This window comes from Octodon degus, unplaced genomic scaffold (assembly GCF_000260255.1).
Source record: "Octodon degus isolate 3935 unplaced genomic scaffold, OctDeg1.0 scaffold00129, whole genome shotgun sequence".
NCBI lineage: Eukaryota > Metazoa > Chordata > Mammalia > Rodentia > Octodontidae > Octodon > Octodon degus.
In genome coordinates this window covers 2385698-2404216 of record NW_004524705.1, presented here as the reverse complement: position 1 = coordinate 2404216, position 18519 = coordinate 2385698, and the positions used below count along the sequence as shown (strand labels likewise).

The window sequence follows — 18519 nt, the reverse complement described above, 5'->3', positions numbered from 1 at the left end:
CACAAAGGACTTTACCCTGAATATATAAACTCAGCAATTCAATAAGACAATCCAACTTAAAATCAGAAGACTTGGTGATGTACTTTATAAACAAGCACATACAAGTAGCCAATAGATGACCACACTTGGCGCATGCCTTAAATCCCAGCACTCAGGAGACTGAGGCAGGGGCACTGTCACAGGTGGTGGCCAGCCAGGTGACATAGTGAGACCTTGTCCCAAAAAACAAAACAAAAAAGCAGCCAACAAGTAAATAAAAAGATGTTCAACATTATCAATGTCAGGAAACTACAATAAAACCATGATGTGATACCACAGTACAGTGAAAAGAGTAATTAATTTAAAAAATAGGAATGACAAGCTTTTGATTCCTCTGCACGTTTTCCCGGAATACTGATTGCTAAGTAGAGACAGGCGAGTATTACTGTCTCACAGCTTCCCACTAATCCACCCCAGAATAGAAAGGCTAAATATTTGGTGAGTATATTTAAGAAATTACCAAACCACTTCAAAAGCTGTCGCAGCATTTGACCTTTCCCTGTGCGCTGTGTGCGAATCACACTGCCCTGCACCCTCCTCAGTAGTCTGGAGGGCCAGCACTTGAGTCATTTGGCATGGTGAGAAGCAGCCATCTTTCTACACGTGCTGAAGGTGGTCACAGAGGAGGTCACCAGAGAGAGTTCCTCCTCGCTCCCAGAGGAGACACCTTGCTCCTGCAGGCCCAGCCCTCGAAGAAAACCGTGCTGCCTAAGTAAGCGTGACCAGTGCACAGGTAGAACAAGTCTCCCGGGCTTTCCAGCTCCTAGGGTCTCTGTGGGCCTGTTCCCTAGCCCTTGAAGTGGAAACGCGTTACTCTTCAAGGCAAATCGCCTACTAACCTCAGGGCTTATCTTGTAACCCAGCTGCCAGTGAAATTTGTTCAAAAATGGTCAACTGTGCAAAAAGTCAAAAATCTTTTGCCTAGGGTCTCTTCCCGGCCATGCAAGATGGTTCAGTTTATTTTGATTATTCCGTGCTCGCAGCACATAACAACAAATTTATGGTGCAGAGCCAGCACACACACATAGCTCACTCTGACTCTTACTCTGTCCCCTTCCTCTCCCCTCCCTCCGTCTCTTGGTTCTCTTCTCTTTCGCAGAAGACCTATCTCCTTGCTTCCTATGTGGCCCTTTATTTTAGTCACACTCTGGGCTTCTCCTATAGGAGAAACCTTGCGCTGCGTAAGCTGTGCATCTGCTTCATCGCACTTAGGCTTACGGCCTCAAAGCACACCCTTTTCCCGCCAGTGACTCAAGGGCTGGCCCTCTAGAGTACTGCGGAGGGTGCGGGGCAACGCGGTTCGCACACAGCGCAGAGGGAAAGGTCACGTGCTGGTTTGGTAATTTCTTAAATGAAATGTGCTCACCACATACTTAGCCTTTCTGTCCCGGGGTGGAACGACAACTCAGGAAATACAAATATAGGGTGCCCCAAAGGCTTGAGTGCAAATGTCGGTAGCAACTTTCGTTGTAAGTTAGGTAAAAACAGTGAGGAAGACCAGGCTCCCATCCACGGGTGGATGGATGAAGAGGTCGCACCGGACCATGCAATGGAATACTACTAAGTCACGGGAAGGAACACACCACAGCTACATGCAGCAATGTAGAAGGTTATCCAAGTTACTTTGCTAATGATAGAAACCAGAGTAAAAAAATAAGTAGGCACTATATGATTACATTTATGTAAAACTCTAGAAAATGGAGAGTACTCTCAAATGATAGATCAGTGGTTTTTCTGGAGAGATGGGAGTAACCAGAGACAAACTACAAAAGAAAACAAGAAAATTGGGGGAATAATGAAAATGTGTATTGTCTCGATTTTGGAGATAGTTATATTGTAAAGACATAGGAAAACTGATCAAATGTCTGCTATAAATATGGGTAATTTATTGTACTTTAGTTCTTTTTTAGGGATGATTTTATTGGAAATAAGTAGAAAGATGCTCCTGGTCTTCCCTTAAGGAGAATCCTAAAAAGTGGAATTCAATGTTGTACTTCATTTCTATGTCAGTGCAATGTAAAAAAGTACTAAGACATTAAATAAATAATTGTATTAGGGAAACATGAGAAATTTAAATATATAAAGGATATATCATTACAAAGTCTAAAAGTTGTAATACCCACTGTATACTATAAAACAGAAAAGCAAATAGTTACAAAAGGTTTAATTAAATCTTGAAAAAAATGCCACACACATATAATTTCATTAATTTTAACTCACTTAAAATAGAAATAGAAATATCAATGATCAGGCTGAAGTCCATCTGGCTATTTACAGAGGAATATGGTGATATTTATAAAATAAATTGTATAAGTAGGTTTGATGAAACATTTTTATTGCTTAATAGCATCAACCTACACCCCCTATGTGTACTCACTTATAGTCCTTCCATAAGGTTTTTGACTCAGAAGAGTAAGCCCTCAAGAGGCCCCTCCCCTAACAGCATTTTCATAGTCTGCTGCAAATTACTGAAAATACTTCTAAGAAATCACACGCATTTCTTGAGCAGTATCACATAAGTTGAATTAGTCACTTAGTCTAACAAAAACTCCTCCAGTTCTCCCAAAGAACAAGAATAGCTTGGTTACCATGCACTGGTTCAACCACTACTCAACTGAACCTCAGAGCAAAGCTGTCTTGAGCCCCCGACCTCTGACCCCACTCTGGCCCATTCCCAGCAGAAGCAGCATGGCCCTAGCCCGGGTCTTCTGAGCCTTCTCCCACCATCCTGGCTTCAGTGAAAGCTGACTGACACACTGCTGAGGAAGACAGAATTCGAGGCCTGGTGTCAACAAAGCCAAGGTGAAGATCTTTCAGTGAGTGTCCTTGAAGTGTCAGGCGTGATGCCACTGACTGGGATTGTACCACTGCTGTGAATATTGAAGCTGTCTTGAAATGTATTACAGTGAGAGATGTACTGCCATTAATCCCACTAAGAACCTTCCCCCTGGCTTTGGGCACACTTATCTATCCCATTGTTTACCACTTTCTGCAGCAGCTCTGGAGGGCACTTTCCTGAGTTTCTTTAGTTGTGCTGTCCTGGCTGCCTCAAGGTCCTGAACTGATTCACAATCTTTCCAGCATTTCATCAGCAGTGAAGAGCCAGGAGTTGCACTGTGAGGTCAAGTGAGTAAAAGGGAGGAGGACACGATCATTTTTCTCAAGCTGTCTTTCCACTGCATGCCACTCACAACTGCATTCGCCATTGCTTTTTTATCATACCTTGCAAAGACACTGGCAAAGGAGGACTTCCAGAGCTGCTACAGAAAGGAGCCAAAGCAATGGGAGAAGCACCACTAAGGCAGGGTGGGGGTGGGGGTGAGGGTATGGGGGAGTCCAGGGGACTGCTGACAGCGTGCCTCTTATTGTAACAGTTTTTTACTTAAACATTCATAACATGTTTGCATCATGCCCTGTATGACACTGTAGAGTTAGAGTTGGAAAAAAGGACCTTTTTTCTTATTCTTTCAAGTGCCCTACTTTTACAGATTTAAAACAGATTTGAATTTTTCAGACTATAATTGTCTAAATACAAAATATACACATATGCTGGGACTATGTTCTATTTTCAGGACTGTCACTATCTAAAAAGACTTCCACAGCAAACCTGTCTGCCAAGTTCGCCTCTCCCTGCTCTTGCTTCCAAGAGCTGACGCGTGGTCCTCTGGCCTCCCATCCTTCCGTGGTGTGCCTTCCGCAGGTCCATCCTCCCAGGAGCTCCTGGGGGTTACTTCCCATGTACGACTTCCTCACTGCCAGAGCAAAGGCATCTCTCCAATCTGTGCGGCTCAAAACACTCGGCACAGGAAGTCAGCAGCTGGGCCTGGAAGGCCTCACTTCCTGGGGAGCCTCCTGCTCACTTCAGTGGGGACCCTGTAATGCCCCTGCTCTCCTGAGCAGGACCCCAGGAGGGGCACTAGGGGTCATGGCCCAGCAGAATTCTAGGGTGGTGACCAAGACGACCAGCGCCTGCCTAGCTGCGCATCCAATGAAAAGCACAGCTTGGGAAGACTCTCCACTGGGGACCCAGGCAGCCTCCCGCTCTGCTGTAGTCACTTGTGGATGGTGTCACAGCTTTTAGGAAGGAAGGGAACGTTGCTGATATGAGTGGCACTCCATATGGCCTCAGAGCACTTACACAAACACATCTGGTAGGTTCCTTGCTGGATGCCCCCAAGAGCTTCCTACGGGTTCATCAAGGAAGCTTTTAGTAGGTGATTGGATTACGGGGGAGGAATGACTAGAGGTGATGTTAGGAGGTGGGGCCTGGCCGGCTGCTGGCCGTGACCTGAAGGCTGTGCCTCCTTCCGCAGCTCCTCCCACTCTCTGCTTCCTGTACACCATGGTGTGAGCAGCTCTCCTCCACCCGAGCCCTTCCACTGTGCCATTAGCCTTGGAGCCTGCTGACTAGGGACCGCAAACGTGACCAAAATAGTCCTGTCCTCTTTACATCATGGATGTGGGGTATTGTGTCCCTGTGATGAGGAGGTGACTAAGACCACATCCTCTTGTGCGATGGGGCCAGGACGGGGGACTTCAGACCTCAGCTCTACTAACACATACCCCATGAGCCTTCTCCAAGCCCCATACCTCCCAGAGCCTTGGCTTCTTTGCCTAGAACAGAGACAATGGCCTGTGGCTGGGCATGACTGCAAGAATAAGAGTGACAGGGCCTGTGAAGACCGCTAGTGGTGGAAAACAAGCAAGGCCCACTAGCCACGTGAATGGATGTTGTTATGGTCTGCATGTGCACTTCACCCAAAACCTCAGGAGACCAGGGGTGGGCTGGTGGACAGTGACTGGGCAACAGGGTGCCCCAGCTGAACTGTGTTGGGAAGGAGGGTCTGGGATGAAAGGCAGGGCCCTGGGGTGACCTGGAAGGGCCTGTCTTCCTCCCCAGTTCCACTCTCTCTCCACTTCCTGTCCACCATGCCGTGCACTGCCGTCCTCAGAGGGCCAGGCCAGGCCCTCTGCCATGTTCTCCTGCCTTGGACCCAGGCAACTGTGAGCCAAGCAAACATGAGCCAAAATAAAGCTCTCTCCTTTAAGTTCTGGAGTCAAGCATCACACTCCAGGCTCTGAGGGAAGCAGCTAAGACTTGAGACTTCACCGTCTCCATCTGACAAACGCCATCCTCCCGGTCCCGCTTGCAACGTCAGAGGCTAGGCTGGGCCTAGAAGCCAAGACCTCGCCCAGTGATCATGACGGTCTCTGAAGCCCAGTTCAAAGCTGTGTGGCCTAATTTTTCCTGTAAATACCCTAGTGTCGGGATAAGTGGCTTGGGGGCAGGCAGGTTGGCCTTGGTCAGAGAAGATTACTCCTGGCACTCAGCCCCCTTCCGTGCAACTGACCACAGAGAGCTCTGCATGGAGTTAATTAGACGCTGAGGAAAGGTCGGGAGCTCTCGCTAGCACTGGCATCTCTTTGACAGCCTTTGCTAGTTCTGCTGCAGAGGGACAAACAAATCTGGGAGGACTCTGGATGCCTAAACACAGGACTCCCTATGTCCCTATTAAGAGATACATATTCTAAAGAGCAGGACACTAAAACTCATAGTGTTAATCTAATCCAGTTGTACTCATCATCATGAATAGTTAAATGAGGAATAAAGTTCAGGAATAAAAACATGTTTCCAGTCAGTGTACATAAAAATACAAATACATACACACACACACACACACACACACACACGTGCTATTTTACAAAGCTTTTACCCATCTAAACCAGGCCAGAACAAATGTAAAGGGTCTTTCAAAAGCCTGCATTACAGCAGCAGACGCTGACAAGGAGGCTTATGGAACAGCGTGGGACAGGTCCGACTTCTTCCCCCGGGAAAACGTGTCACTGGAATGCAGAGGAAAGCGTTGGAAAGTGATCTGTACTTCAAAAAGGGGTACTTGTAAAACCGAAACTGTGTTATGTAAAACTGAAACTGATTATTCAGATTACACTGAAATGTCCCAAAGAATTCTCTGAAATTTGGCCCAAGACACCCTCACACACGGGCCAAGCCCCCCGTTGCAGTTTCAGAGCGCTCCCCCAGAGGGGTGTTCACCCCACTAGAGTGACACGTCTTCTCTTCACCCACTAGAGCACATGTGGTCTTGCCATGTGATCTCTTCCACGGTCAGACAAAATCAGCCTGATGGCTAACCTTCAGAGTTGGGAAGCCTGAAGTACTTTTCAAATGAGTGTGATATTCTGTTCAAACACTATTAGTACAAATTTTTCTTATCATTGAATTAAGAAAAATAGCTGTATATCTATCCTATTTTCTATGTACAGATACAAAATGGTCTTTCACTTATATTCCCTTTTTTTTTAGTTTTTTCAGAGATGGGTATTCCATTGTCATTTAAATATTGTAGGTACATGAATTCAGCAAAATAATCCAATATATTCCAGTAGTCCATAATAGTAGTGGGTTATCTGTAGGACTGGCAATGTCAGAAGTTATTGGCTTGAGCCTTTTACAGCTCGGCATATTAATACGGCTTTACTTTTTATACCTCGTTTTAATACTTTTCTGCTGGATGGTTAAGACATCTTGTACTACAAATAACCACTATGAAGACAACAACATGCAATATATCAATTATTGAAACTGTCCTACTAATCAGTTTTGAAACTGTCTTATTGCTATTTGTTTCTCAATAAAATTAATAAAAAATAAATTAAAATACAAAAAAATGAGTGTGATCAGACAAAGGATTACTATTGAGAACACATAAATCACTCAAAAAACAGACCCCCCCCCAATTTAATGACCCAATCCAAAAATGGCACTTGGATAAATACATGCTTCCCACAAGAAAAGGTAGAAATGGTGAATACACGCACGAAAAATGTCCAACATTTCTGGTCACTCAAGAGATGCAAATTAAAACACTGAGAGTCCATCGCACCCCAGAAAGAATGGCTATCACCCAGAAATCAGCCAATAGCAGATGCAGGTGAAGCTGTGGGGGAAAAGGAACCCTTCTCCGCTGTTGCTGGGAGTGCAGACTGCTGCAACCACTGGGGAAATCAGTGTGGAGATTTCTAAAAAGCAGGACTAGAGGCTCCACACCAGCGAGCTACTCCCCTTCTGGTATTTCCTGAAAAGGTTAAAAGCACCATATCACAGTGACATGCGCACATCCATGTTTATTGTGGCGCGGTTTGTAATAGCAAGTGCCTATCAGCTGGTGTCTGTATAAAGAAGCTGTGGGTTTTTATACAAAGAAGTACTACTCTGCCATGAAGAAGGATAAGCCTGAGGCATTTCTAGTTAAACAGATGCACCTTCAGACCATACTCTTAAGTGGAATAATCAGACATAGATGTTTAAATACCACATTGTTTCTCTGGTGGGCCAAAACGTGTGACAGATATGGTGAAACAGGAAAAAAAAATGTTAAATGAGGAGAACACAGGAGGAGAAAGGGAGAAAAGTTTTCAAAAGGTGAGAAAAGAAGGAAAAAATAAAAACAAAGCTTTTATAAATGGGGAGCATAGAGGGGTTGAAGGAAAGGTAGAGAATGGAAAAAAGAATCAAGTTAGTTACATCATGTGCAGGTACAAATTCTCTCTGACGAATGCGATCATTATGTATGTCTAAAACCTACCAATAAAATCTGATTTAAAGATAAATATTCATGACTCAAAAAAATGAGTCTGAGAATCCCAATTTTTAAAACACATTTTCCTCCAACTCATGATAATTAGCTAAGGGGTTCAACTCTTTTCCAGAAAACAACAACAACAAAAAAAAGTGTTTGAAAGTTAGCTTCCGATTTCTCCTCTTATTTAGGCACTAGACCCTTTTTCAAAAGTGAACATCAAGGCCACGGACAGAGGAGTCCAGTTTCCCTTTCTAAAGCGACAAAACATTGGGAGGCAGAGCGGACAGACAGCGAGAACCCTCCCAGGCCTCCCAGCTGACCCATCCTGAAGCAGAGACAACTCACGTGGCGCTTTCTTCACTGCAGTGGGAGTGGTCCGTGTCCACTGTGGCCTTCTGACCAAACGCCCGCTCTGTAAGGTCCAGCCAGGTCTGGTTCTCAAACGTAACTGTGATTCTTTTGGCCCAGAAGAGAATGCAGGGGATCCCATGGCGGGAGACGCGAATGGGACCGTCAGGGCTGAACGCACGTCCACCCGCGCTCTGGTTGGACTGCGGAGTCTGATCAACCAAATAAGAGAATTTAAGGGATGAATTCCACTCCACAGCACAAGGGCTCCCGAGAGGTACAGGGACAGCTCACTCCCACAGTGGTGGGTAGAGGCCTTGTACACGTATTAGAACCCTAAAATGTGCAACATAAAGTGGAAACCAATTACTCCAGGTCCAACGTAGACTTTATTTAGCTAAGAGTAAAGAGAAGGTACAAGAGAGGGGAGACGCCATGGTCGAATCATGATACACGCGCGATGGAAAGGTCACCGCGGTCCTCCACAGCTCATGTGCATTACTAACTATAGAGGCCTTCCTGGGCTTTGCCTCCGCCACCGAAGCTTATATTTCTAATCCCATGGATAAGACATTGGAATCCTGTGGGGCTAATTCCAATCTATCACATGTAGTGCAACCCATGGCAAGAATAAAGGCACTAAGGCATATTTGTGGTTGCGGGGAGCCAAGGGGTGCTAAGTCCAGCCACAGTGATGGTCATACAGATCAAAGGCCTTGACCCAGGGCTGAACTCGGGTTTTATTGATTCATGGAGTGGCGGCTTGCGGATGAGTGACCGTGAGAATGGTGGGAAGTAGGTGAGCGCCTTGAGCTGGGCTGGGCAGGAGCCTGCATTCCCCTCTGCGATACACAATCGAGACAGTATCTCATGTCTGGGGGTCAGTGCTTCAGCTCTGATGTGTGATCTTTCAAGCCCCAGGAAGCCACAGCCTTGACTGTGAGGCTCCATCCCAGCCCACAGCGGGAACAGGGCTTCTCTATCCCGCTTCAACTGGGCTCACATAAGGAACAAGGAGTGGGGGATTCCGGGAAGCATGCCGGCCACCTTCCAAGACTACATGTGAGCCCTTCGCTGGACAGGCATGCATTGTGTAAGGCCAGCTGGAGGGACAAGGAAAAGTCCTAGCAGCTGTGTGCACGTCACTACATGGAAACAGGCCAGGCTCAGCCAAGATGAGACACCTGCTCCCGCCCAAGGGGAGTGGCCCAGGTGGCCTCCACAACTAAGAGTCCCTCGGAAGGGGCGGCAGCAACCTATGATCACTAGGAATCAAACACAACCTGTTAATACAGTAAGAGCAATAGCTGTTTAAAAGTAACAGGGGCTATTGTAGTGAAAATATAAAAGAATAGGTACCTTACATTTTTCTCAGCTGTAAGACTATAATAATACATTTCCCCATTCAAAGTTAAAGAATATACCAATTGTTCATAGAATTAGTTTTTGTATTTTTGCAATAGCTTTGCTATAATTGTAACATTTTATTTTACTTTGTTTGAGACACTAACTATGTAGAATAAGCTGGCCTTGAACTCACTTATGTAGCCCACGCTGGCTTTGAACTCCTAGCAACCCTCCTGCCTCATCCTCCCAAGTGTGGGATTACAGGTGTGCACCCCCACTGCAGGCTATACTTTTTCAAGGTAGATTACAGTCTAATGTGCTGAGGTACTCATACCTGTGTGATCGGCCCTGCAGTGGCGGCCTGGACTGCCTCCATGTTTCCGTTCCTCTGTTCGTCTGTCAAGTAAATAATGTTGTGAATACCAAGGCTAAGTGCCATCAGCTTATTAACAGAATTGGGTTATAATGACGTTCTCAGTACTATAATATATATTACAAGTCTTACCACTGCTTATAACCATTTCCTTGCTTGAAGATATTTGAGAACTGAAAGTTAAAAGAAGAAAAAAAGAAATTTAAATGCTGAGCAAATATCTACAACACAGGCTTCACATGAAGCATTAAGAACTTTATTTCAGTTTATCATGTCAACACTGCTCATTTTTATTAATGATAAATTTCTAATCTAAAAGGCAATATATGTCATTTAAAAATACAAGAAAAAAACACAGAAAAAGGAAAAAAGTTAAATCAACTTTGATCCTTATTCACTGAACATTACAAAAAGCCCAATATTCCAAGCCATGTGCTAGAAACTGGTTTGATAAATAATAACAAAATATTAAATCATAAGAAAACTCTACAGTGAAATTTTATACTACATTGTATTACTTATATTAAACACAAAATAGCCAACCTTTAAATTAGTAAAGCAGATGGGTTTAATTGCTAAAAAGATATTTTTGAAAAGTATAGGAATAAAAATTAAGACATATCCTTTCCAGTCTCTACACATATAAACACACATAACATGCCACACGCACACAAAATTTACTTTTCATAAACCTGAGATATATTTTGTCATCATACTGGTCTAGATCCTGCAATTTGTACTTAAAACGTCATTAATATCTCATGTTGCTGTGCATTTTTCTGCTATGGCTATAACGCCACACGGTGCTGTATCGCCGCAGGCTAAGCAGGGCCGTGAGAACACCAACAACGGGAGACCTCGTGTCAGTCAGCACGTCGCTACGGTAGCCTAATGCCTGACACTGGCGATTGTGGAAGAAACATCAAGAGAGTATCGTTCTGCTCACGGTTTTGGAGGTTCAAAGCATAGTCCCTGCACTGACTCCGTTCTGGTGAGGTCTCCGCGGTTGGGGGCAGTGGGTAGCGGTGGAGAAGACGCCAGGCACAAGCTGAGAGCTCAGAAGCCCGGAAGGCAGGAAAGGCCTGGCCTTTCCCCGTGTGTGTGTGTGTGTGTGTGTGTGTGCGCGCGTGTGTGTGTGCGTGCGTGTTACCAGGGATTAAACCAAGGGCTTTTTTCCCCTCATTATTAACTTTATTGACTGGCCAGCCAAATAGCTCAGCAGATTAAAATGCCTGCAAGCAGGCTTATGGGCTGGGGTTCGATCCCCGGGCCTGCCATGCCGACCTCGCGCCCCAGGGCATACTGAGCCAGCAATTGAGATTGGGCGTGGTGGTGCGCGCCTATAATCCCAGGCAGATCACTATGAGTCCGAACTAGTAGTGAGACCCTGAACACCCTGTAGACCCTTCTCTAAAATACAGAGAAAGAAAAAAAAAAAAAAAAAAAAACTTCATAGAAAATCTGTGTGTGTGTGTGTGTGTGTGTGTGTGCGCGCGCGTGTGTTGAACAGTCTTGCGAAGCTACCATGCTGCTTGCGAAGGCTGAGCTGCGCGTCCTCTGGCCTCAGCCTCTGAGGCGCGCAGCCCAGGTGTGTGCAGCCACCTGCTCGCTCAGCCTGCTTGCGCCTTTATACTCGGCTCCCATGAGAACAGCCGGGGCACCGCCCCAGGGGACCGCGTACCCCTGCCCTGAACCCCTCCTGCCGCCACGCCTGTTCCGCCCAACCCTGCCACTCGGCCTTTAGCTTCCAGTCACAATGCACCTTTGAGGACGCTCAAAACACGGCACAGGGGAACACTGAAGAACAGCGACTCGCGTGGCGGCAGCACTCAGGAGGCCGAGGCAAGAGGATCACTGTGAGGCTGAGACCAGCCTGCTGGGGCACGAAGCCAGCTCCAGGCGAGCCTGAGCAGCGTCCGAGAACCAGGCTCAAAAAGGCTAAATAAACAAACAGCAACCAACATGCGCGTGCGACGCGCTACGCCTGTGTTTCCGTCTGCGCAGACACTGGAGGGGCTACAGCACAACCTTTCACGATTTTCAGAAATACCTTTTCAACAATTGAATTTCTCTTTTTTATTAATAATAACAGTTGGCTCTTCCAGGTTTAATATAAAAAATACACTTTAGTATAAAATTTCACTGTGAAATATATTACTATACTTTATTATTTGTTATTATTTATTCTTGCTTGAGCCTCAGCATCCAGCACATGGCTTGGGATGCCGGGCTCCACAATATTCAGTGAATGAGGATCAAGGCTGATGTTTTAAAATTTTCTCTTTTTTAATTTTTTCTCCATGTTCTATGTTTCCTTTGAAGTACATAGATTTCCCAAAGTTAGATTATGTTAAAGCGGGTACCTGTTTTATCAGAGAACATTCAAGTAAATACAAAATTATCAGTAAAAATACATTTTAAATCCCGTAGCCATGCCCACCATCCACCTTCTGTAATTATCAAGCCTAACCTATCTCGTCTCGCCAGTAGACACTTACCACGTCCATCCTGTGACATCATTGTGAGGAAAATATCAGAAATTACATCATTTTAACATATTTCTCTAAAAGATGTTTTTTAAAAATAACAGCATCATTACACCTATAAAATATTGATTATTTTTAACATTAGATATGTTATAATACATACGCAAAACATAGTTATAGCTAAAGAGTTACCAAATCTATGTCATAGTAAAGTACTTTAAAATTAATCATACAGCATCGATTACAAATTAAATGCACTATTCTCTTTGTAATATGATCTCTGATATCTTTTATTTTGTCTTTGTGAGGCAGGGACTCGCTATGCAGTTCAAGCTGGCCTTGAGCTCACTTTGTAGCCCAGGCGGGACTCAAAATCACGGTCATCCTCCTGCCTCAGCCTCCTGAGTGCAGGGAGTGCAGGTGTGAGCCACCGCGCCCAGGGATAGCTGCTATCTAATGAAAATTCATGAGGATGACAAATTGGAAGCAATAGTCTATGAAGCTGCCCTTAGCAAGTTCATGCCTGAATGCAATAATCCATTTCTATCAATTTTATTGCCGTATAATTTTTATGCAGAACACCGCATCTATGCGAAGCACATAAACCTATGAGCCCGGCACGGCCACAAGCCCCCGACCCCACTGCCTAGCGATGCACAGCATTTCTCTTAATCATAAGTTTCTCCAAGCATCCTGGCAGTGGACAGATGGTCCCTGTACCTCCAGCTCCAGGCAAGTAGTGACCTGCTCTCTGTCACTGTGCATTCTGTCATCCGCATGCCCCCGAGTGGCGTACTAGCACAATTACACAACACGCGTTCTCTAGTGCTTGGCTTCACTCCATGTTAATGAAATCACCTTGAAACGAAACAAACGCGTATTGTTGCATGCATCACGGGCTCACTCCATTGTGTGACTAACCTACGTCATTGTATGGTAGATGGTAGTTTATCTGTGTACACTGATAGACATTTAAGGTGCTTCCAGTTTGGGATGACTAAAAAGAAAGATTAAGGGATTTGTATGCGCAGATGTTTCTGTGTAAGATGTTCTTGTATCGTAAGTCCCTTTGCCCATTGAGTTAGCCTGAAGCAGTCACCTGAGGCGAGTCACATCTAGGAGCGCTAAGAAATTTAATGTTCTAAATGTACGCATAAAACTACCATAGACAGACTTAGTAGCCGAAATGTCTCTGCCAACCTAAGCCTCAGACTCTACGACGCAACCTAAAGTGTCCCTGAATATATGGGAGAAAATGAAGCCCAGACAATAATGCTTAGAGCGCTTCAAGCTTTCTAACAACACATTCACACAAATATTTTTTAAAAGTCTTTAATTTGAACTTTCTTCACACCTTATATTTCATGATTCCAAGTTACAGATCCAGTTTTTAACTATTTTAACAAAAGCAGAGAAAATAGTGAGCTATATTTTAACCAAATAAGGTAAAGTTCATCAGGTCAGCCAGAAATGTCTAGTTATGGGGATGGAGTAATGTTTAACGAGCATAAATGAATGAGTGAGTGAGTGAGCTATGTAGCACTCGCCCACTTTGCTCTCCTAAGGAAAATTTTCCTGTGTTCACTAGCAAAAAGGCTTCTAGCTGACAAAACAGCCTCACTGTCATTTCAGGAGATCTCTGTTCTGCGCCCACAATGCGCCTGTTATATTTCCCTCTTAAGTAACCGTAACTCAGCCAGGCTCTGCACGCACTCTGCGCCGACGCTCGTGAGATTTCGCAGGAAGCCATAATCTCAACCCACACAAGGTACACGTGCATGCTCACGTCACTACGTGGTCTCTGAACTGCAGCCGAAACTACAAATCGTCTACTTAAAAATGTTCTGTGTGCATACACAGGGAAACACTGCCTACACACAATAAGAGATTCCACCTCTTTCCCAGTAAAAATTATTGCTGCAATACTTGAAAAGGCATCAAGAGCCTTGGGCTGGCAGTGGCGAGGGCCACAGGTCATATGACGGCAGGTGTGACTGAGCTCCTTCGTGGCCCTCCTCAGGAGAAAACCACATCCCCATGCTGGCCCCCAGCCCTCGGCTGCCCAAGCGTTCTTGCCACCGCTGGGCTCTTCCTCCTCCCTGCTCCAGCCTCACCAGCACCCCTCCCTTCCAGGTTGCTGCCCGGTCATTCCTTCCAGAACATTCTCTGTCCTCTAGCGCTTCTCTGCACAGCACCAGGCCCAGCACAGGTCTCCCTTGCTCTGCAAGGCAGTCCCTAGCTCCTCAGAGGACTTCAGAGCCCCTGCAAGGGCCCGTGCCTCCCCTGGTTCCTTTCCAGACACATTCGAACTTTACTTGTAACAGAGCTATCCTGTTGTCGGGACACTGCCCACCAAGGTGGCCTTCGACACAGGGCTGCTGTTCTGTCCACCACTGCAGACTCAGCACAAGTCGCCATTCCTGAGAAATGCCAAGCATTTTTTAAATGTGCTACATTTGGGAGCAAACTAATAAATTAACCAACTCTGATACCAAAGGGGAATATGGGAGCTTGCCCAGGATTGCCTTTGCTTCAAGGATAAGCCTGACCTGAGGGAGGAGGAATGTGAGAAGAGTAGTGGTGAGCGCCCAGGCTCCCCAAGCTTGGGAAACATGTCGACCTTCAAATACAATCACACTTTTCAATGGCTTAAGAGTCCTGAGAGCTGTATGTAGCTGAAAGACATTTTTAATTTCAGACCCATGACCTGAACAAACATTCACAAAATAGCTATGGTGGTTTCCCTCCATGTCAGTTAGCACACCATATTATTAGACCTGAATGGTCATTCCTCTGTGTGATTTCTAAGAGCTAAAGTTTCTTAAGCTAAAATTATTTAAGCCTATTAACCCTCCCTTAAAAAAGAACCTTGGTTTTTATAGTTCTTAGTATGCCTTTTGCCAGTATAATACACAAATCAGTCATTCCTATATATGTCTGCAGGGAAACATGAATAAGCCTTCACCATCTAAGGAATTTAGGTCATTTACTATTTAAAGCCAACCTGAAGGAAAGAAAGCACCAACTCATTTGGAAGCAAGGGGGGACAAAATTTAAAATGTGCCTATGTCTAACTTTTCTCAGCTGCTGGCTTACAGCTCCCTTAGGACAAGGGCAACCAGGTCAGCCTGCTGTGTTCTTGTCACCCCGAACTCCCAGGTGCATCTGATGAGATGGCACACGACGACTAACAGGGAGAAGGGACATAAATTAGCTGCTATTCCGATGCCCAATGTGTTTTACAGATACATCTCTACATGCTCCCTTATAAGGCAGAGAAAGAAAACAACATGACAACCGAAGTAGAAACTTGGCTTGTTAATTATAAACACTGCGTCTCCTCCACACTTGCCATCTGATACCAATTAGAGGGACTTAGCACCTCTTCATTGAGGAACAGGTAATATAATTTCTGAGATTCTAAATAATAATGCTGGGAGAAACTGACATTAACCCCTATTTGTAAATATAAAAGAAACCTCAACTTGATTTGGAGTCATTTCCTGTTAGCCATATACTTTGATACATAAAACAGTATGTCTTGGGTATTTGAACAAATAACCCTTGCACCTTCAAAATTCTCTTTGTAGGGGCCAGGGAGATGGCTCAGTGGAGTAAGTGCTTCCCTGGCCAGCACAAGGGCCTGAGTTCAATCCCCAGTTCTGAAAAAAAAAAATCTATTTTTAATCTCTGAATTATAACCTATAATTTAATCATTGCATTAGCTGACTGTATGGCCTAACCTTGCTTATTCTCTCCTGAGCCATAAACAAATGTAGCTATCCAACAATATAAAGAAATTTCAGAACCAACATTTCACAGTTACGCTGAACTTCCCAGATGTGCTGCCTTAAAAGATTTGCAGCGTCAGTACTCACCTTCCATGCTTCCTGGCAAATATCTGCTCCAAAGTTAGTGAAAACCCCATGCATAAAAAAAGAACTGAACAAACAAACAAGATTTTTCTTCCCATCAAGAAATGAATGAGCTTCTTCCAACCAAGCGCATCTGTTAATTCATCATGCAACCAGTTCGGGCAGGGCTGGGCAGGCCATGTGACTGGCAGCATGTTCAACCAATGAAAGGTCAGCTTTCCTAGGCCGCCCAATGTGGAGGAAGAGGAGGGAGGAACCCGATAAGACTTAGTTTAGAGTATGGGAGGAAACCAAAATCTAGATTTTTCAGTCATTAAACTCGCTGAGAGAGCACTGAGGAGTAGATTGTTGGAGAAAACGTATTTTCCAGGTAAGGTCTTTTTAGACAAGTTACACTGTTTTGATACTGCCTCGTAACTTTTACACTACTTTTCAGGAAGCTATTAAATTTTCCCCCAAGTCTGTGAAGCGTATCCTTTTACATACATTTTTTTTCAGTTGAATAAGTCAGTAAAAACTTAAGATACACATGCACATCCTCGTGCATGCATGCTGTTGAATTTGTGACTCTCCACCTACTCACAGGCGTGGAGGGCAGTGTGGGGAGAACGCGGGCTCCGGCTCAGGTGTGGCTCAAATCGAGGCCAGCTGCAGTCCCAGGGATGTGCGTGACACCAGGCACATTAACTCTCCCCACCTGCAGATGGGAGCCGAAGCACGCACAGGGCTCGTGGGAGCGTCAAACGAGAACATGATGAAGAGCCTCGGAAGGTCCGCCTTACTTCAGGGTTTAAGGAACACCTGACGTTACCCTCCCTTACCAGTCTCTACCGCTATCCCTAGAACCCAACAAAACCAAAACGCAACAAAAATCTGAGTTGTTTTATACACACTTAATTTTCATTGGTAGCTGTCTGCAGCACACATTGCCGTTCCTCGTGTGGAGCTGGTCCGTGCACGGAACACAGCTTCCTTCTTACGTTCCTTCCATATACAAAAGGCCTTTGTCCTTCTTTCCTACTACCTGTCTTATTTTGGTCTTCATGTACACTTTGGGCTTCTCATACGAGAAGCAGTATGATGCTGCAGCTTGTGTGTTGGACTTGCTTTCCTTAACATTATGATCTCAAGGGTGTCCATCCCTACAAATGAAACAAACTTATCTGTCTTCCCAGAGCAGTATTCCAGTGCGTAAAAATATCCCATTTCTTTATTCCCTCCTCCCTTGGACATCTAGGCCACTTCCGAGATTCAGATACCAGGAGCTGTGCTGCTGTGTGCTGCAAACGCGCTGTGCACGGGCCGGAGTGACGGCTCTACTTCAGGAAGATGCCCAGGGGATGAGTAGGTCGCCTGCAATGGCTATTTTTAGTTTTAAAACAACAAGGAGATTGCATCTTATTCCAGAAAGAATGGCCATCATCAAGAAATGAAATAATGAGGGGTTTGACCCCCGGCCTACCTGCCGGCCCCGCCCCCGAAGGATGAGACGGCAATTGGGACTGGGCATGGCGCCGCGCACCTGTAATCCCAGGGTTTGGGAGGCTGAAAAACAGGAAGGAGCACGAGTCTGATCCGTATACTTAGACCCTGTACTAAATGCTTTAAAAAAATGAAATAACGAATGCTGATGAAATTATGGGGAGAAAAGGAACTTGTATGCCTTGTTGATGGGCGCGAACTAGTCAACTACTATAGAAATCGGTACATACATGCGTGGCAGGAAAAATCTTCATTAGGCACTTAGCAGCCTTTATTCCTTTTATGATAATGTTCTGCAGGCAAAAGGGGCTATTTGTAAGTGACCATTCAGAGGCGTGGATTCTGAGGAGGCTGAGGAATGTCCCTGTCCTCACTGTCTCCCCCGTCCATTCTGGAGGGACCCCTGCAGGAGACCAGAAGAGAATAAAGCAGGCCTGGGGGGTATAGAAAACGAGGAGGAAGCTTATAAAATTGCCCAAATCCACCAGAGTTGAAGTTACACAATATATACATGTACCACAGCATCACGATACCTCCTTAGCAGCTACCGCGTCTGTTTTATGTATCAGACAAAATTTTTTTAAAAAACTGTAAAGGTCACACACAGGCCCTCCATGTGGCCTTCCATTCCTCATTTACCCCCTGCTTCCCCATCCCTCCTTTTTGTGGTACTGGGGATTGAACTCGGGACCCCACGCTTGCCAGGCAGGCGCTACTGAGCTATCGCCCCAGCCTTCGTCCCTCCTTCTGTGCTCCCTGCTCTTTCACTTCTTCCCCCTCCACCCTCCACGCTCCTCTACCTAGCCAGAGGTCTTCCTGACTCTCCGGAACGTCCAGTAACAAGACTGGTCCGGCAGAAGGCACTTAGCCTCAGAAGGGTTCGCAGGTGAAACTCCAAGCGATCTACTTAAATTTGAATTTCAGAAAAATGACAACAAATTTGAACAGAAGCGTGTCTCCTTCAA

The 18519-nt window shown here is 45.3% G+C and overlaps 1 protein-coding gene across 2 annotated transcripts in view; it reads right to left on the bottom strand.

Moving 5' to 3' along the window:
* The window catches only part of Atp6ap1l (ATPase H+ transporting accessory protein 1 like), a 22052-nt gene extending 5240 nt beyond the window's left edge, over window positions 1-16812 (bottom strand). Inside the window, exons 1-4 of one of the 2 annotated variants that reach the window (XM_023700965.1) lie at window positions 16591-16812; window positions 9844-9884; window positions 9673-9734; window positions 7989-8203 (exon numbers count right to left, since the gene is read on the bottom strand). In XM_023700965.1, the coding sequence (XP_023556733.1) occupies window positions 7989-8203; window positions 9673-9734; window positions 9844-9884; window positions 16591-16619 (347 nt within the window). In that variant the 5' untranslated portion in view covers window positions 16620-16812. Of the gene's footprint in view, window positions 1-7988; window positions 8204-9672; window positions 9735-9843; window positions 9885-16075; window positions 16220-16590 lie in introns of those variants that run through there. The other variant, XM_023700964.1, reaches the window with a different exon arrangement.
* Window positions 16813-18519: the final 1707 nt, after the last annotated feature.